At 37.1% G+C, this 21,006-nt stretch overlaps 2 protein-coding genes across 2 annotated transcripts in view; one reads left to right on the forward strand and one right to left on the reverse strand.

The window, feature by feature from the left end:
- Positions 1 to 881: 881 nt before the first annotated feature.
- Positions 882 to 12,026, forward strand: FAM162A (family with sequence similarity 162 member A). The gene is made up of 5 exons (XM_032214508.1): positions 882 to 1,029; positions 1,238 to 1,372; positions 4,553 to 4,655; positions 9,086 to 9,194; positions 11,634 to 12,026. Exons 1-5 carry the CDS (start codon positions 1,005 to 1,007, stop codon positions 11,715 to 11,717), a joined length of 456 nt encoding a protein of 151 aa, XP_032070399.1. The 5' UTR covers positions 882 to 1,004; the 3' UTR covers positions 11,718 to 12,026.
- Positions 12,027 to 15,701: 3,675 nt separating this feature from the next.
- The window catches only part of KPNA1 (karyopherin subunit alpha 1), a 48,435-nt gene continuing 43,130 nt past the window's right edge, over positions 15,702 to 21,006 (reverse strand). The window contains exons 11-14 of the mRNA XM_032213172.1: positions 20,626 to 20,751; positions 19,947 to 20,074; positions 19,019 to 19,197; positions 15,702 to 18,176 (exon numbers count right to left, since the gene is read on the reverse strand). Coding sequence (XP_032069063.1) covers positions 17,989 to 18,176; positions 19,019 to 19,197; positions 19,947 to 20,074; positions 20,626 to 20,751 — 621 coding nt within the window. The 3' untranslated portion in view covers positions 15,702 to 17,988. The remainder of the gene's footprint in view (positions 18,177 to 19,018; positions 19,198 to 19,946; positions 20,075 to 20,625; positions 20,752 to 21,006) is intronic.

Consider the following 21,006-nt stretch of genomic DNA (forward strand, 5'->3'; position numbering starts at 1 on the left):
TTGTGAGAGCAAATGAGATTGAACAGGAACCAGAGGAGAGGAGATGTATCAGTTGGAACAATCAATAAATGCTTCCTGGTCACCTGACTTATCTGATGTAAAAGGGGGTGAAAGGTATCTTATATGGGTATGCACACACCTTACAGCTCTTGTTGGATTCCATTGGCTTGAAGGAGAGAGTGGTTAAACCTGTCTTGCTCATGGGACGGGGAGAAGATGATAGTATTTTTATGGGTATGGCAGAATGGCAGATGCTGCCAGGATGTATTTATATTTTATTTAAATGCAAATGTGGATGGGGTCTGTTATGGAAAAATGAGAGGTCAAATGTCTACTTACAATTTAAAGTAGTCATCAGATTCTTATAACAACAGAGGGTGGTAAGGGGGCTTGTCCAGTTGAGGAATTCTATGCCACTATAAAAAGCTGCTATTTCTGGTTGACCACCAACTTGTATGGACTAGTATTACAATCCCAGATTTTTTTTATTGGCCCCTTCTTTCCAGGCTAGATCCATCATTCTAGTCTCAATAAAAGCAAGGCTGTATTTTAGGGGTCATTTTTCTAGCTTGCCACTTTTATTCAGCATATATTTTATCTTTTCCAGTGAAAGAACTAATCCAAACATGATATTTTTATCAGAATATATTAGCATCATATTAAAGAAAATATGAATTGACACCAGGAAAGCAGCAGAAGGGCAATGGGAATTATTTCCACCCCTGCAATAGAAGACAATAGTTTCTAGAGTAATGAAGCCACAGCAGAAATTCATATAATCCTAAAGAGAAATCCTTATTCTCCTCCCTGCGCTCCGTTCTCGCTTTTATTTGAAGTTCGCGCTGGTTCCACTAGTCGGCCTCAGCCCTCAACCTCTCCCGCTTGGCAAGGGGCGAGCGTTGCCATCGAAGAAGCCAGTGCGCGAAGAAGAGGGCTGGAGCAGGAGAGCGGAAGGACCGGAAACCCGAAGTCGGACCGCGGAAATCCAAGGACAGTTCGCGATCATGTCTGAGTTACCGCTGGCTGTTGGTGGGTGCTTCTGGTGGCTGCTAAGGCAGCTTTTAAGGTTTTCTCGCCTTAGGAAACGGAGCTCCTTCTTTTCCGCCCAGTCTCGTAAAATTTCCCCGATCGACCACCTGCCCATTCTCTTTCGAGCTAGAGGAATCGGAAGCCAAGCGATGGGTTACTTCTTCATTTCTCGTTTTTAATTTCATACACCTGTTTCTTTTTCATCCAGGCAAAATTGTCAGGAGGCTGGACAAGCGCATTTTTTCGGTTGCGCGGGCTGCTAAAAGACCGTATTCTATAACTAATAGGCTGTGTTGCAAAACTGAGAAGGCCGAGGAAAAAACCCCGCATTTGAAAGAACAAGGTAAAGTTCATAATTCATAATTTCTTGACGAATCCTGTGTATGCTTCGTTGGGAGCAATTCACATGGTGTAGATTTATGCCCCAAAATACAGTCAGCTGCTTTTTCAAAGAGTTGGAGAGTTTGATTTATTTGTGAGATCAATAGCTTTTCCAGCAATTTGTGTTCTCTAGTCTATTAAGTCCTGTCACAACTAAATATGGTCAGGATTTTAACTTGGAACAAATGAGAAAATATTAAGGGCCTAAAGAGTATGAATGGAAGTTGACACATCTGTGGGTTCACACAATATGCCGAACCAAAATGTGATTGCTTGTTTTCTTTCTTAGTATGTTATGTGAACTCGATCACTTTTAGCAAACCATGATTTTTATAGCTTGTGGTATGTATATCAGTCCAGGTAACTGATTTGTTCTGGTTAGATGGACCTTGGGTTATGTTTTTGGATGAACACAGCACAAATTTGTAATTTGCCCTTAGAAAAAAAAGTCAGTTTGGTGTAGTAGTTAAGGTGTCAGGCCAGAAAACAGGAGACCATGAGTTCCAGTTCCACATTGGTTACAAAGCCAGCATGGGGATCTTGGGCCAGTCCCACTCTTTCAGTTGTAGGCAAGGCCAAGCTATTTCTGAAATCTTGGCAAGAAAAGTTCAGGGCCTTCTTCAGGAAGTCACTGGTGTCAAAATTGGCTTGGTTGGTTTTTTTTTGGTTTTTTTTGCTCCTTTTTTGTTTTATATTGTAAGGAATTCATGCTCCAAAAATATGCATATGGAGCTAAGCACTATCTTAAATATTGTACAAAAGTTGACATAGGTATGTCAAAACAAAATATTAAACATACTTAAACTTTAATAAAACAGAGTGGACCAATAATATACAGTCACCCTTATATATAGATTCTGGGATGGCAGGGATGGCTTCACTCTTTTTGGAAAAGAGGGTATATTGAATTAGAAACAAGACATTTTCCTGTGTTGAATTTCTGTATCATTCCCTTGACTGAAGTATTTGAGAATATCCAGGAGTACAGTAAACATTCTATTAATAGCTGAAAAGAAGGGGCCACTTAGGCATACAATCTAACTCTTTGTTCAGTGTGTGAATCCAAATCAAGCATTCTCTGCTTGAACAATCCAGTAAGGGGAAACCACTACATCAATGGGTAATTGATTTCAATATTGAATTGCTCTATTAACAGATAGAAGGATAGGAGTAGGTATGTATGCCGGCCTGAGTTATTTATAAAAATAAAGGCATGCTATAAATATATAAATAAATAAAAGTTCGAAAGCAAACAGAATCCTCCTTTTGATAGCTTAAATCCATTATTTTGTTTCACATGCTCTAGCTCCGTGATGGTGAACCTAGGGCACGTGTGCCACAGGTGGCATGTGGAGCCATATTTGCCGACATGCCAGCCCTCAGCACTGGCATGTGTGCACCGGCCAGCTGATTTTCAGCCTTCCGGAGGGCTGTGGGAAGCCATTTTTTGCCCTCCCCAGGCTCTGGAGACTTTCCTGAAGCCTGGGGAGGGCGAAAACTCCCCCCCCATTTCATTCTGTTATTTTCAAGTCTATTTCTTAAGAGGTTATTTATTTGAAATTTGTCTCCCATTCCATCCACTTATGTGTCATTTGATAAGCATTCTTTCCAACTCTTTATCCAGCTCATTGGTAAAAATGTTAAATACAGTAGAGACCCACAACTAAAGTCTGACAAGGAATCTTCAGCAAGAAAGGGGCTCCCCCCTTCCTGCATAATGAATATACAGTGCAATGGCACCCACAAAATTCCTTCTCCTAACTCTGATTATTCAGCAATCAGACTTTTTTCTAGGAAAGTAAGCAGAGGTTTAGTTGCAATGTATACTTTTTCAAACTAGCAATTGTAATATTAGCAGGCATGCTTCTGCTATTTTACATAGGCTCCATTCTCAGAGGAGTTAGCAGGTTTGATATTTTGAATCTTATTTTTAGTCATTATTGTTTGAATCCAAAAAGCATATACAGATCACCCTTGACTTACAACCATTTGTTTAGCGACTGTTTGAAGTTAGAGTGGCACTGAAAAATGTGACTTAACAACTGGTCCTCATACTTATTGCAGCATTCCCACAGTCACATGGTCAAAATTTGGGCACTTGATAGCCAGCATGTCTTTACAATGGTTGCAGCATCCAGGGTTATTTGATCTCTATTTGTGACTTTCCCACCTGGCTTCTAACAAGCAGAGTCAACAGGGGAAGTTAATTTCACTTGACGAGTGCAAGATTCAGTGATTCACTTAGCAACCATGCAAAAAAAAAAAGATTGTAAAACTGAGCACAACTCATTTAATAACTTGGCAACTGCTTAGCAACAGAAATTCTGGTTCCAATTGTGATTGCAAGTCAATGACTACTTATATGTAATACATCTCTCTGTATTTTTACAGTCCTCACAACAGTTTAGATTAGGATTAGAGAAAGTGATGTTCTCAGACTAGTTTGTGACCCTTCTGCTGACTTGAGATTTTGAATCCAACTTAATTAGTGCAAAGCCATGATTTTTCCTGTGAAACTTAATGGAAGTGAAAGTTGGACTGAAGCAGGAGAGGTAGATTGGTGATGTTTTTGATCTTTGGTGTTGGTCGTGACTGTCACAGACAGCAAAAAAAACAAAAACCTACAAGTCAATCCAGTGTTCTCACTTGAAGCGCAAATAATGAGGTCAAATTATTTTCCTTTGAATATATTACACCCAGCTCTCTAAAAAAGGCTGCTATGAAAATATCCCTTTGACCTGAATATCAGGAGAGAACAATGAAAGAAGGAATAATGGCAGAAAGTCTGGGAGTCACAAAAGTGAAATGTTTACCTCTACTATCACATGGGCGTGGGTGACTGAATGCCAATTGCACAGTTGCTTCTCTTTGTGGTGGGCTAAAACTGTCTTCATTGTTGAAACTGGACAGCCATTTGTGCAAAATAGTGTAGGATCTTCTGCTTGAGGAGGGGGTTGGACTACAAGATCTGCAAGGTCTCTTCCAACCCTGTTATTCTGTATTCTCTGACTATAAAGTATGTTACCCTTAGGAAAACTGTTAGCATGGGGCTCCTTGGCTATGATGCTAGAATTCAATTCTGATGCTGCCTTTTGTCCTTGGGTTTTCAGGTGGTACATTTTCTCTTTTGTTTCTCCTGCAGTGCGCTCCTCTCCATTCAGCCACGAAGTTTCTGAATGGGATAAGAAACTGTTGATGTGGTCAGGCCGCTTCAAGAAAAAAGAAGATATACCTCATGAAATTTCGTATGTTCATTACCCATTAAAAATGATTGTTGCTGACACCAATTTCAAATAGATATATATTTTTCATGTGGTAAAAAGGAAGGTGGTCATGGGGGGAGGGGGAATGGGAACATTAATACAAGAGCAGCAATCTGAGGCCAACGTGCTGTTTTCTTGGAAGCTCTGGTTCAGCTTTTGATCTATAGTCACCTTTGGAATTGTTGTCAGTTGAGCCAATTTGCTCTGCCTATAATGCAGTTTGTAACTGGCTACAAATGCAGTTTGGATTGTAGATAATTTTGTCTACAAAATACTCCCATCAAGAACTAGAATATTATCATATCCTCGCGAAATTCTCTTTGTCAAGATTAAACCATTTCCCCCAATCTCTCTTTGTAGGACCACTTTTCCATCTTCCTGTTCCAATTTGTTTGAATCTTGAAATATTGTTTGTCCAAAGCTTGACACACAACTCTAGGTTTAGTCTGATAAATGTAGGGTAGAACAGAATTACTGCCTATGATTTGGAAACTCACATCAAATACTTAAGTCATTCTTTATGAGGAACTATCAAAAAAGTTTTCTGTTTAGTTCAGATAGAGCAGCTTATAAAACATTACAGACTTATAAAACTTGTCCTCTGGGATATCAAGTCAAGTGGATTTTCATCTGCTTCAGGCTAAATAAGGCTTAATACTACTGTGGAATTATGATATTGATACTTATTGATAGACGACTGTCTTAAATAGTGGTTTTTTAAAAAGAATATAATATTTGTATAAAATTTATAAATAAAAAATGATTAGAGGACTGGAGGCGAATGTGTATGATGAATAATTATAAGAATTAGTCTAATGAAGAGGACTAGGGATGACATGATAGCAGTCTTCCAATATTTGGGCGTCTATCACAGAGAAAGGATCAATAGAATATAGGTTTAGTTTTCTGCTTGAGCAGGAGGTTGGACTAGAAGATTCCCAATTCCATTCTTGTTATTCTATAGTCTCTAAATTTGGTGAGAATAGTGTCTATTGGCAACTAAACGGAATATTTTGTTCAGAGGACATATTTTATCTGCAGAAAAACTTTTGTAAAACTCTTAGGATGCTGAACTAAAGAGTAATTGTAGGTATGATTCAGTAAACTCTATTGGCTTTCCCCAGACTCATCTTTCTCCAAATGTTTGATTTCCTTAGTAATATGAGCAATGAAAATTCTGGAATTTGAAGCTCATACATCTGGCTCACATTCAGATTGGAGAAAGCTGTCCACTGCTTTTAACTTTCATAATACAAGCCTACCTTTTACATTTCACTTGCTTTGGTATTGTCATGCAAACATGCTATTTGATCTTTGCTCATAAGCCCTGTATAGGAAATTGCCAACATCCTACTGTAATTATCAGGAAGTATGATTGCTTTTCAGTGACTCATCTGTGGAGTCTCTTCAAATGTATTGTTTTAGCCACCTATCAGTATGCAGAAGAGACAGCTAGAATTGCAAGAGAGATGATCCATCAGATAGATTTGATATTTTCTCTTGTTGGAAATTGGCAAAGTGTAAACATATAGGTTCTTATCTCTCTCATTTGAATGGCCATCTAGCTCACAATAGAGTGAAACACAATAAAAACAGAGCAGGAGTGGAGGGAGGATCCAAAGTTGCGACGACACAACGTGCAATCTCAATGCTCTGAGATCGCAGTCGATACTTGCCTCTGGGTGGTCCAAAGGGACCTAAACCGTCCCGTAGGGACGGTGAACAGGAAGAATACATCTTGCTGATCACAGGGACATCGCAAAGTCTCTGTTTGATCCAAGAGAAGTTCTTCAAGGTGACAAAAAAATCCAGCCAAATGGCTGATAAAGTCGGGACAGCTCCAAAACGGAAGGATATGGAAAGAGAAAATGTTTTCAGCTGGCGAGAAATTTTTACTGTTTTAAAAATGACTGCCTATAAAAAAACCCTTAAAATTAATTTAAATTGGAGAACAGAAGAAATAAGTGGCGGAATTAAATTTGGACTGGTTTTGAACAGTGGGCTATCTTACTTTTTAAATGCTATTTGTACGGATGGAATTTATGCAAGCCTTTTAAAACGAACGGATTAAGTTTCTTTCTTCTATTTTTTTTCTTTGACTATTCTCTGTAATCTATGACTAAAACTCTCCCCTTTTATTACTGTGTGTGTTTTTCTAACTCATTTAAGAATCAGACCTTTTTTTAAAACTTGAAATACAAAAAGATACAAAAAGAAACAAACAAATGGTAACATTGTAACGTACCTCTGCTACTCGGAAGCTAGAGGTTTGTGTATTGGAAACAAAATACTTTTTTCACTGATTATCCTGGCTTGGCACTTCAAGGACTCACAGCTTGTTTATAGAGAGTGATAAGAAGAAAAGCACATAGATGTTCCTTTGAAATAGATTTTTAACCAGAGAAAGGTGAAATGTTATTGTGATGCTTAATTCTGCTAAAACCTTCTAAGCTAGAGTAGCAGTGTTTGTTAGCTGGAAATCATGGCACAATTTCAACACCAGAAAAAAGTTTTAAATCTGAAAAAGATATTCTCAGAAATACAGAAATTATCAAATACAAGTGAGAGGATGAGAAGAAGTTGGATTACTTAGTGCATCTAACAGTAAAATATGATGGAGAAGTTGAAGATGTTCATCAAAAGGAAAAAGTGGCGGTTAAAATCCAAAAAACCAAAGAGGAAAATGAATATAAAAAAATTAAAATTGCTGATATTTATGGTGATTGGTTTGTTCCTGAAAACAGAAAGAGTGGAATACTGAAAGAGGAATTAAATGAAGGGGAAACCTACCCCAGATGGGAAGATACAGAGAGGAAAAAAATAAAAGAATTTATGGATTTAAAGAGAGAAATCTTATTAGCAATAGTTTTGATAACACCACCAACAATCAAAGATAAGCTGATTAAGGAAACAGAAGAAGGGTATCGAAATTACATAAGAGATCTTACAAGCAAAGAGTTGCTAAGAGGAGTCCATACAAAGCTGTTTAAGGAGATGATTAGAGGACTGACGCCACGAATGGCAGAAGATATGACACTGTTTTGTTACTGGAAAGATACAGGTTGATAGATGGAAGAGTATAATTTAAAACGAGCTAAATTTAATGATAATATAAATAAATGATTGATATTATAATGTATACAATGTGTAGTGTTATGATAAGTAATGACTAGATATGAATATTGAATGATACCCATGAAAGGAAGATTAGAAACCCTTTTGGATTATATATAAAATAATAATAATAATAAAAAGAATTAAGTTAGATTCAATTAAGTCTTGATTACTAGGGGGAAATGATATGATGCAGGATATAGTCAAATAAAGGAGGGATAATGATAATAACGTGTGTGTGTGTATATATATATATATATATATATATATATATATATATATATATATATATATATATATATATATATATATGTCTGTGTGTGTGTGTGTGTGTGTTTTTATTTGTTTGTTTATTTGACTCTTGTGACGAGCCGAGTGACAGATGATGGAAGCAGTTAGCTTCCTCCCATAATTGGGGCATACCAGGGGTTGTGACTTTAAGTATATTATACATATACATATACATATACATACATACATACATACATACATACATACATACATACATACATACATATATATATATATATATATATATATATATATATATATATATATTAGATTTTTTACAACCCCTGGTAAGGCCCAATTATGGGAGGAAGCTAACTGCTTCCATCATCTGTCCTTCGGCTCGTCACAAGAGTCCATCACGACCGAAACCCAATATTTTTACTGTTGCCTTTGTTAAACAAATAAACACACACACACACACACACACACACACACACACACATATATATATGGGTACAATATAAGGAAATGAGATGTAAATCGTAAACAGTGATTTGGAAAGAAGGATAGAAAACTTTGTTATTAAATATTATGGATGTTTAGCTAGAATAGGACATAAGGATTTAGTGTCATTGAAGGATTTTAGAAATAGTACATGAAATGCCAGTATGTGGTCATATATTAAATCTTGGTATATTTTATGATGAAGGACATTTAAACAACTATAGTCAAATGAAAATGGAGGTATGATGACAGTAACATGTATAAATATCTGAGTTAAAATACTTGAGCTAATATGAATTATGCTTGATGACTGTGGAAGAGATGCACAAAAGCCTTTTGTAACCAACTGATACACTTTCTACAGTATGTAAAAAAGGAAGATTTTATGTGTTACTTGTTTTGAAAATTAAAAATAAAAAAAACCTTATAAAAAAAACAGCAAATGCTTTAAACCATTAAACAAGTAAAATTTAAATGTCAGGTAAAACTGGGAAAGTTGCTTTCAAGATCTTACATACAAGATAGCCATTTCCATGGGATAACATTATGTTTGCTTTTTAAAGGGCAAAGATGATGAGTGCATCAAGGAGCAAACTTCGTGTGAAAGTTGCCTACGTCGCAATGGCTATCCTGCTTATGGGTTTTGTATCGGCAGTTTTCATAGGGAAACAGGTTAGTAGAAAATTGTTACAGGGTTGAAAGAGGGATCAAAAATATTAATAGATTACCCATTATTCAATTATATTTCAAAGCTCATTGAAAATAGTGTGAAGACCCACTGCAATGGCTGACAAAAAAGTATGATTTTCATAGCCCCTGCCAATCAATCTGCAATTGTCCTATGGGACTGCATTATTTTCTGCCTTTTGTTTAAACATCTTCCATGGAGTAGGAAACACTTGGGTTATGTGAGCCAATCAGTCATCTATCATAAACAATGCCCAAAGAGCTTCTTGGGTGCTCTCTTTTTTATATACATAACAATGACTTCATGATTAATGTTATTGTATCCATCATTTGTCCAAAGAAATCCAGATCAAATACTTTACATCTCCACCCCTGGTGACCCAAATGATGCTGTTAATGCCCTCCAGGGCTGGACGCTGTGGGGGCCCAGATAGGGGACAACAATTTCAATGGAACTCTGGCAAGACCAAATGGTTTTGGATACTTGGAACTTCAAGATCCAGGATTCTTAACACATTTAGTTCTGGATGGGGTTCCACTACCCCAGGCAGACACAGTGCGCAACTTGGGGGGGGGGTTCTCTTGGCCCCTCAATTCTGCTGTCATAGCCAGGAGAATCTTTGCCCAACTTTGCATTGTGTGTCAGTTGCACCCCTTCAGTCCTTGCACTCAGTCACTCAAGCCCTAGTCATCTCACGCCTGGACTTCTGCAATGCACTCTAATGGGGTTACTCTTGAAGAGTATAGCTCAGAAGTTATAACTGGTGCAGTATGCAGCAGTGCAGGCAGTTTTGGGAGCTTTGACTGGCCCATATTATACTGTTGCTTCATGAGCTTCACTGGCTGCTGGTTTGCTTCTGGCTGCAATTCAAGGTTAACACCTTTAAATCCCTGTATGGCTTGGTCCCAGCTGAGGAATCGCCTCACCCCAATTGAGATTTCTCCCTTCATCCATGCCAGCAGAGAGGGCATGCTACGGATCCTGTCAGCCAAGAAATTCCATCAGGCAGGATCCAGAAGACTTTTCTGTGGTCTCTGCTCTTTGGAATATCATACACCCCCCCCCCCCCAAGGTGAGATCTGCACCAACCCTCCTGACCTTCCCAAGGGCCCAAAGACCTACTTCTACTAGCGTGCCTTGATCCCCAACAAGGAGGCATCACTGTGGAAGTGGTTAGTAGATTGAAGACCCGTGTTTATGCTTTCTCCCTCTCACCCTTTTAAATCAATTTTTAATGATTACTATGATTACTATGATTAATGTTTGTAAGCAGTCAGTAACCTCCAAAGAGATGGGCGACACATAAATCCAAAAAATACAAACATACTTGAACATGGAGTAACCCAGTAAAAACATAGGCTACTCTCCTTACCTCTCTTCTGTTGCAGATTTCAGGCTTGTAGGATTATACATGTGTCTATATCCAGTGACATGCGGTGAGGTTTATGGCTGGTGAGGCAGTCCTCTCCCCCAACACCCCATTGACTAAAGCAGTTTTTCGCCCCCCTGAGCTTGCGGCAGCCCGCCTGAGCTGCCACGAGCACAGGCAGGCAAAAGAAAGTGCGTTAGTCAGTGGGGTGTCGCGGGAGAGGAGAGAATGCCTGAGCACTGCATTTATTAAAGAAAAAAGAAAATTTGAAGAAAAAGAGGGAGCGTGGGGTGGGGGGCATCAGAAACAGAGAGAGGAGGAAGCGTGAGCGCGATGCTGCAGCTTTAAACAGAATGAGAGTTGAAGCCTCTAAAAAATGTGCCCTCTACTATGAGGCAGGAGAACTGCGTGCCTCAACTACTTCTGGATTTTTTAGGCTTTTACCCCTCGCTTAACTCTGCTCGAGCGCCTAAAAAGTCAGACTAGGTGAGGCATGCAGTTCTCCTGCCTCATAGTAGAGGGAGCTTTTTTAGAGGCTTTTTTAAACAGGCAGTCATTCACGGTGTGGCAGCAGCTAGCTAGCCTAACCTCAGCACTCGCCTTTTCCCGTTTACATTTTTTTTCCTTTTCATGATTGATAGTGGTGAGGCTGTGCCTCCCCTGCCTGCAGGTCACTGTCTATATCCTTAGAACAATGAATGTAAATGGAAAAATGTGGCAATCGAGAGAGCTAATTTGTTGCATTCTCATGAGCCTTAGACCGAACTGATCTGAATAAGGCCTGTATCTTAGAAATATACCTCTGGCTTATTTTAGGAAGCAGTTGTGTTTTTCTCTAACTGCTGAAGTTAGAAGTATACATGTTTGCTGATTTACTGTGTGTTATCCAGTAATTTAACTAGATAACCAAATTTATCTTCTGTCCACTCCTGTATTAGGGGTATTTTCAGAATTAGAGATAAGTGAACATTAAGGCATCTGTTTGCCATGCTGTAGAAATAATGACAAGATTAACTGTCTCTTACTTTCCATGTTATGGTTATTCCTGCTGCAGGATGTTCAGAAATATAGACATTTGCGGTATATGCCCATTGAGAAGATAGTAGAGACTGATGAAAGTACTTCTACCAAGCCATAATCAAAAAGAAGATTAGATCTGTTGGTGTGTGATTTTCATCATGAATTGGAAGAGCAACTTAAGAAACATTTACTTCATTTTTTTCACATTTCACAAAGAGAATTTATAGTTCAATGACAATGCTAAAATTTTCATCCTTTCTGATGGAAGACTTCATTTCTGACTAAAACAAAAGCACCTTTTGTTTTTGAAAGTCTGAATCTATATTAGAATGTTTCTTTAAATCCTGGTGTGTATGTATATTCTTTGTAACCTGTAAAATACACCCTGCTCTAATAATAAATGGATCTATCCAGGATACTGAATTCATCTGAACTGGATAACATGAATGGTAAAATAATTCATACTTTCTATACTGACTAGTGTGCAGATTGTATCCAAAGTTTTTTACTCTTGGGCATTTTTTTCCATTTCATGAAATAAGAGTAATTTCAAACCAGAATATTGAAATGACATAAGGCTACGAAATGAATCATTTCCTGACATTTGAAGAAATGCATGGTATTTAATAAACAATAATCTAACAGCAGCTATCCAAAAGCTACCTAGAATACGAAAGCCTTAAGAAACCATACAGCATACTTTTAATTGCTTTCCAATACTGCTTATGCCAATATTTATTTCAAATTGGAACTCATTTTTGTTATTAAATGGATATTCGAAAATATGCAAAAGGCTGGAATTTAAAAAATAGATCCATTCCAAAAGTTGCTACTAAAGTTTAATATGAATTTAAGTATTAAATTAGATGGTAGTGAATGTCTTATTTGGCTGATAAGAGCACTGAATCTTAACCTTGTAGTTACAGTACATGAAGAGTTGGTATTGAACCAGCTTTGTCCACTAGTTATGCAAGTATAGCTGACAAGTAGCATCAGTTGGAAAGGATATGTGTGTGTGTGTGTGTGTGTGTGTTTGTATGTGTACGTGTACATGTACATATATATTTGGTAAACGTAAGGTCAATAGGTTGGGAGATGAATTATGGTAAGAATAGAGTTGAGAAAAGCCTGTTTTGAACATTAGTTTTAATATTAATCTTGATTGAGGAAAGCTGGTCATGCCCAGTAGAATTTCTAAGAGGTAATCCTCGACTCACGATCACAATGGAGCCCAAATTTTCTGTTAAGCGAGACATATGTTTTAGTGAGTTTTGCCCCATTTTATGACCTTTCTTGCCACTATTGTGAATCATCGCAATTGATAATTTAGTAACCCAGTTCTTAAATGAATCTGGTTCCCCATTGATTTTGCTTGTGAGGTTGTCGCAAAAGGTGATCACATGACCGTGGGACACTGCAATAGCCATAAATATGAACCAGTTGCCAAGCATTTGAATTTTGATCACATGATCACAGGGATACTGCAAAGGTCATAACTTTGAAAAACAGTCATAAGTCACACTTTTCAGTGTTGTTATAACTTTAACTGGTCATTAAACTGTTGTAAGTTGAGGACTACCTATACCATGGAGTATCTTATGGAATAGTATGAGCAATTACATCCAAATGCCAAGGAAGGAACACCCATGATGAATTCCTATCTCTCAGATTTAGGACAAATACATTCCACAATTATGCAGTAGAACAAATGGGAAAGGAGGCAGCATGTTGGAAGCATTCTTACAAAATGACTTCCATGATGGGTATGGCCAATCATAAAAGATAAAGTGGAAGGGCATGATATCATCCATTGCTTACTTCATCTTTTTTTAAATGGACAATTAGGGATACATCTCCACAAAAAAGCCTGGGTGAAGCCACTTGCTTTTTTCCATTGCAAAAAAAATGTCTATGGGTCTTATGTGTTCTGGAGCATGCCAATTTCAAAATTGGTTAAATTAAAAAATATTTTAAAATGAATTCAGATTATCACAGAACATGGCTGACAATCGGCTGTTACTGATACCTTAATACTTGTGGATAGCAGGCTGCCTATCTTGCTGTTACAGTGACAATTCAACTCAGATGGGATTCCAAGTGCAATGCATAGAAGATATATTTAAAAGTTTGTAAATTAAAGCATTAAATTTAAATTAAATGCAGGAAAAAACTGAGAAAGGAAACGAATTGTTAAGATGTATCTCAAACTTTTCATAAATGATCAAAGGAGAACTGAATGGAGAAATTCCCTTGTACATTATTAATGGAATCATACCAGCTTTACTAAAATCTCGTGTGTTTTGTTCAGCACAGAATCTGTATCCGGGGCACAAAAAACACTCTCTACAATAACCAGACTTCTGTTGGCAACCTACGCTCAAATTCTTACTGTATTGTGTTTAATAATAATGGTATGTAGATAATACATTTCATAAGGCAACATCCAAGGTGTTAAACTGCAGGTTAGTAACTCTTTTCACCTAGGATTTAGTTCAGAAGGACAAAATGACATTTCCCTGGACACACAAGATCTGTCTCCTCCTGACTGCAGAGAGATTTTCTTAGCTATTAATTACCAACAATTTAGCAGAAGAGCTAATTTTCCATTGGGGACTGTCCTTACACAACAGTTATGCTAACCATACTGCTGTCCATTCATACTTAGCATGGCATTCTAGCAACTGGATAGCAACTTAATTCTACATTTCTCAAAAAATTCATCTTATCTGCATTAATGCTAAATTAAAATATCTTTAAGTGTCCTAGTCTGGTCTTGTAGTTTTGGGATTTGTCAGTGATGTGTAACTTTCTTTTAAAAAATTACATGTTTTTCTTAAGACAAAAAGAAAACATTTTATGAAATGTAATGCCTCACTTGAATAATACTAATGATGTCTTGTAGTTTTGGCCAAATCTGCTGGCAGAACCAGATCTAATTCTTCCTTTCTTCCCAGTTGAAAATGTCCATTGCAGTTCAGGTTTAGAAATAACAGATCAAGGTACAGGTAGTCCTAAACTAAGGATCAGTTGTTTAACAACCACAGTTACAACATCCTCAGAAAGGGTGATCTGTACTGTACTTCCGGCCATTGCAAAATGTGACCACCCCCTGGTCACAAGACTGAATTTCTAGTAAAAAAATGACCTTTCTGTACAATAGATTTACTTACGACCAAATGATTCACTAAATGATGATTGTAAAAATGGTCTAAAAATTGGGTCGTCATGTGGTATTTTGAGATGCAACTAGGACTAAAATTCAGGTCCCAATTGTGGTTGTAAGTTGAGGGCTATCTGTAGAATTATAGAATAGGGTTAGCCTTAATTTTTGAAATTGGCCCTAAATTCATGAAGTGATGAAAAGTACAGGCTATCATGGAAGGAAAAGAACAGTTCATCCATATTCATTTTCTTTCACTCTTCTGGCCTATGTTGGAACAAGGGTCCTCCAACCTCTGGGCTGTGGTCCACTAGCAGGTCGGGGCCTATTTGGAACCGGGCCGCACAAGCAGTGTGCGTGTGGAACTCCATTCACGTGAGTGGTGGATGCTTGTGCAAGCAATGGGCACTTGTGTGAACCACAAAGCTCTGCTCAAATGGAGCTGTGCATGTGTGCGCACCTGCCACTCACACAGAATCCTCCCATCCCACTGTATTAGAGGAATCTTTGCTACTGCCAAAAATCTTGTGATTATAACTCTGGATACATAAATAGGATACTAAATCCAGTGTTGGCTTTCCCTTGTAAACAAAAGGTTTACAAGCTCTTCAAAGAAGATCTTTCCAAACTCTCCCACCTCCCATTTTTTAAAATCACTTTAAGACAACATAACAATTACGGTCCTCTCACATTGCATTCAATCCACCGATTTCACACCTGAAAAGTATTGACACTTGTTTCAGGAGTTTATCGCCTCTCCTTGCTCCACATTAAAAAAAACAACCACCAAATAACTATCTTCAGCAGGCTACGTAACTAGTAACATTTTACAGCTTCAGCTATCTAAAATACTTCAATTATACAACTCTGGATTGTACAATCTATTTCTACATTTCACCTATATAATAAATCTAATTAACTCTTCTATAAACACACACTCCATTCATTTGAATATATGATTTAATTCACCCTTTTAAAGAGAGAACTGTCATCATTTACTAGAAGAAACACCAATGCACCATTATTGTTCTAGGAGCTTCAGAGAAAAACTTCCACTGTGAAGTTTGTGTAAATATACATATATACATACACATTAGTAATTATTCCAGAAGAGTGTGTATGTGCATGTACAAACTAAGTATGCACAAAAGTATTAGTATTGGTGTACATGATACATTTCAGTATCATATACACACTTCATTGAAGCTGATTTACAAAATATGTAGCTCCTCTCTAGAACAACTATGCGATAAAGTACATGATTTAAAGCATATTATATAGAATGACATGTAGTCAGTAATTTATCCTTTAAAAAACCCAGCCATAAAAAAAAATCGCTGTGGAAACGAAATGGACTTTTTTTATCATCAGTGTTTCTACCATTCTTTAAGAAAAAAAGATGAATATATAAAATTAAAAATGTTAAAGATTGCTCATTTACTTTTGAACTGCAAACTACATATTGTTTGCTTTCCTATGTGTAACAGATTATTTTACCCATTTGACTTCTGGTATTAAAAATGGGGATCTCTTCCCAAAGCAACCATAGCCAATCAGGAAGCATGATTGTCACATCATCTGGAGTCAAACTTGTTATGTATACAACAATTAAAATGAGCCCATAAATTCCTTTTCTCACCTGGGGCCCAACAATCTGGACAATCAACAAAGTGGACAATTAGTTTATTGCAAAATGTACCATCCTAGCCATCTTAGCTCTATTTTTAAATCCTAAGATCAAACAGGAAATTCAACCGACATTGTAACCTATGGTGCACCCTCAGCATAAGAGAGTGCTATCATGAATGCAGTAATTTCGACTGTGATGGCTGCTGAAGAACAGATCTCACCGGAAACTATGTGGGATGTAGGATATGGATCAGACTTTGACAAAGTAGTATGTTGTACGTGATGCTAGTTTTCTTTTGTAAAGTGTAAACAAAGGTCATCTGTTTGGAAAAAGTTAAATTGAATTCATAGGACAACACTCCTGAAGTAGTTATATTATACTATCAAGATCAGAAGACATGAATGTAGGAGATCACAGCAACTGGTATTCATTCCCAGGGTCTTAAATCCAAGCTTATTAGAGACCTCCAACCTCACCTTACCCAAAAGATATTCTTCAAGAAATGGAATCTCTTAGCTGATGCAGAGGCTGAAGTACTACTTTTTCATTGGAGATAGCTGTATTGAAAACTAAATGAAAGGTGCAAGAGTGTTAAATGGCTGAAGTGCTTATAGTTTAACCATGAAACAAATTATTATTTGGGCGTGTTGGAATCTATTATACAGGGCAGATGGTTTCTTCTATTTTTAATGAATCTGCTAATAACCAATCTGTCTGATTTGATTTAGAAACTGCAGTCTGTGAAAGCAGATGCAAACTAGGGATCAAGTGTCCTAGCATCAATAATTTAGAATATTAACCACTTACATACAGCTTTGTTTGATGGAGCTGTACAAAAAATTATGTTGGAAGTTTTCATCACCATGCTAGTGAGGATGTGAAAGTATGCTTTAGGAGAGAGTGCTAATTTAGTGGTAGAGAGGTTTTCTCTACCAATGGCCCAATTCAGAACATGTCAAAGAAAGTGCTATAGTCTTAATAGAAGGATGAGCTGATTCCCAGTCTGCATTGAAGAAAGTGAGCAACTCCAAATCCTATGCAGTCAAAATGGGAACACTTAAATCAGCTTGCTGATAATTAGCAATATTCCTAGAACCTGGAGAAAGGTATTCACGGGCTGCCATAAACACAGGGAATAGAATAACTCTAACCATATATGCTTATAAATTAACAGGAATCCAGGATGCCGCACAGAAGAATGCCACTCAAATTCTGAGTGTGCATTAAATATTTCTCTTAAATTCATTGAACAAGGCAGGCACCTAAAGGAATGCATGGGAAGGAAGAGTCTCTCAAAAGTCTCAGTAGACAGTGAAGAATGCTCCATATGGAAATGTTGTCCTTGTTTGAGATTCTAGGGTTACGTTTTCAGTGTATTAGGAAAATAGGAAAAATGGTATCTTTAAAGACGTGTGCCAGTTCTGAACATGGGCTCAGTATTTAAGATAAGCCCTTACCAAAGTGGCATCCTACAACTAAGAGCCAAATATTTTTCCAGTTGTGTTTAAGGTAGTGTATGTGCAAAGCAAGCAAATTAGCTCACACATTTATGGTAAATGAACCACTCAGAGCTCTACATTAATGGCAGACAGGAGCACTTCAGAGCTGGAAACCTTCCATGGGAGCCTCACACTGCTGGAAGATATATTGTTGCTGGCCAATATCTACTTGTGGGACAATGTTGCTGTCTTCTTCTTCTGTCCCAAAGTAATGCTCAATCAGGTCAAAGGCCTTTTGATATATTTCTTGGTTCTCATGACTTTGCAGGAATTCAATCTTATCCAGGCCTGCAAAAAAATAAAGAACTTCCATCAAATTTTGAACTGGAAGATATAGTTGCTCTATTTCAGCCTTTCCCTAAACCTAGAGACTCAACTAACAGACAGCCTGAACTCACTTATTCTTATGCAAACTGTAAAGAAGACTAGCTCTGCACTATTCAAGATGCAATAGGTCCCTTTGGCACTAAAGTTGGTTGAGCCTTATTAATTAATGTTCTCTTTACTATCTTAGAATCTGCAGATGCCAGTTAGACAACAGAGAAGCAGTATACAAATAATTACATATTCTCCAAATCTCTTAATGTTGTAGTTCAAATTAATATGATTTGTTTAACCCAATGTAGCCAAGTACCGCTTAAAGTCTAATGGCAAGATATGGCTTCCACAACCTTTTGTGGTACAATAGTACTAGTGAATTTTAAAATCTTGTTCTTATTTTGAGAATAAAAACTAGATTTACATTTCTACTAACCTTTTCTATGGCAATATACAAATATTATTTGAAATGGAGGCAACTAAAAAGAATATAGCAAAGATGAAGGCAAATACGTTTATAACAACTGCTTTAGACAGGGACTGAAAGAATAGGCAAACTGTATTAAAATTCAGATTAAAATAAACAATGGGAAATAAGCAAAGATCAATCTACTGGCTATTATTATATTTTTATCCCACATTTGTATGTATGTATGTCAACTCAAGGCAGCAAGCATAAATACTCCTGCCAATTTTCCCCATAGCAACCTTATGAGGCAAGCTGAGCTGAGAGGGGGCTGACCTAACTGGCTTTCATGCCAAGAGAGGCTTAGAATAAACTCAATCTTCTGGTTTCTAGCCATCATCCTTACCATAGGCTTCTTCGATGAGTGCACAGTATGGATTAATGCCAGTGCCACTTCTTCTTGCTTCTTGCTCACCCAGCCTCAGGATGTTTTCCAGTCCATTAAGTGCTACCTGCACAATCTTTGAATCCATCACGGTAAGGAGATCACAGAGTGGTTTGATGCAACCAAGTTCTACTAGATATCTGAAAACCATACCAATTGGAAGTCACACAGAGTATTTTGTTGGTCAACGTGCACATCATGGTTAGATCACTTATTAAAAACAGGTAATTTTGAAAAGTAAAATTAATAGGGCTCAAATGTAAAATTAATATGGCTCAAATGTCCTAAATACAAAAGAAGATTATTGCTGGTAATCAATTTTCTCTGGGAAAGTAGTAAAATAAAGAATTGAAAAACTGCTAAATAGTATTAAAAGACCAACCTAAAGCATTAATGAAAATATATCAAATAAAATTAGTTGCAGGCCAGAAAAAATAAAACATGGAATCAGCTCTTACCACAATTCTATTTTAAAGTATCTTTGGGAGCAATTACAAGAAGAGAAGGCAATTGCTATCCAATGGAAATAGGGTTTGGTTGATGTTCAGGTTTTTTTGGGGGTGGGGGTGGGGGTGGGGTTTCTGGTTTTTTTAAAAATAGAAGAAAGTTGGCAGTGTTGTTATTGGTTGTTTTCATTTTTTGAAAAGTCTGGGAGGTTTAAAATGTAAAATAATGCATTAAGCACTGTAGAATCTTATTATTTTTCTTCTGCACTTTTAATAATATAAATATTTGCACTGCAAAAATGGCACTTTAATGAATTTCATTAGCACAATCTTTGGGGGTGTTTTAAGGGGGTCAAGAACATGCAGCTCTTGGATCACCACCATTAATGCTTCGTAATGATTCTCATAATCAGCTATGATCAATTTACTACTTTATTACTTACTTTATTTGTTCAGCAGAACCACCTGATGTTGCATTAGTGATAGCCCAAGCTGCTTCTTTTCTTGTCCGAAACTCAGCAGTTTGCAAAATATTTATTAGAGCTGGGAAAATATTGGCATCTATGACAGTCTGAAAAACAGGATTTAATATCAAATAAAAATTAGACAACCTCCTCCCTCTTCATAGATTTAATTTAAATAAGAATTTGATGGTAGTCATAGAAATGTGCATTTATACTGACATATGTCTACACTATTATTTGACACCAGTTAACTGATAGTCCTTGTTTAGTGACTGCCTTGTACATAAATCATTCAGTTACACGGGTGATTAAACTATCTTTGCAACTAACCTCACTTTTATAATCTTTGTAGGTCTGTAAAGCAAATGAAAGCTGAAGTAAGATCATAACCCCAATTGTGGTTTCACTTAATCACTGTTTCACTTAACAACCAAGTTGCCAGTCGCAACTGTGGTCGCTAAATGAGGACTACTTGTATTTCCAAAATGTTAATATAGGTGGAGTTCACTTCTCTTAAAAGTTTCTGCTTAGAAATACAATATAACATTTCTTGGATTATGAGGAGAAAGTTGCATCCTTTTCAAAAGTTTTATAAAGACGTCTCATTTTTCCCTCGCAAATATGTCCCGGTTTCTCCCGCCCGAAAATGATTAATTACTTGTATCTGTGCCCTGTTTCCGGCTGTAATGTTTGATATTGTCCAACATGCCTCCTTATTGATTGATTCTTTAGGACTACTCAGCAAGTGTAATAAACTTTGCAGGGCTGCACAGTTCAGTATTACCTAGAAAAAGGGAGAATAGATTTTAGATTATACTCGGACGATGTATTTACTTCAGAGAAATAAGGATGATAATTAACAGAAGCACAAAACAACAACATCAGAAAGAGTGGTCCTAGACTTCAGCAAATAATTAAAAAAGAACCTTAAGAAAAACTTTCAGAGAGAAGCATAACTGCAGATGGCTTATCCAGTGAGAAAGGACTGGAGGGATGGTCAGTGGAAACAATATGAGCAATGACTACCAGAGGCTAAAGT

The sequence above is a fragment of the Thamnophis elegans genome, chromosome 3 (genome assembly GCF_009769535.1).
Source record: "Thamnophis elegans isolate rThaEle1 chromosome 3, rThaEle1.pri, whole genome shotgun sequence".
NCBI lineage: Eukaryota > Metazoa > Chordata > Lepidosauria > Squamata > Colubridae > Thamnophis > Thamnophis elegans.

Bases quoted from the DNA above. Each gene is read 5' to 3' on its own strand.
- FAM162A (XM_032214508.1), top strand. From the start codon at position 1,005: ATGTCTGAGTTACCGCTGGCTGTTG. The intron at 4,656-9,085 runs GTATGTTCATTA...TGCTTTTTAAAG, and splicing joins GATATACCTCATGAAATTTC to GGCAAAGATGATGAGTGCAT. The intron at 9,195-11,633 runs GTTAGTAGAAAA...TTCCTGCTGCAG, and splicing joins CAGTTTTCATAGGGAAACAG to GATGTTCAGAAATATAGACA.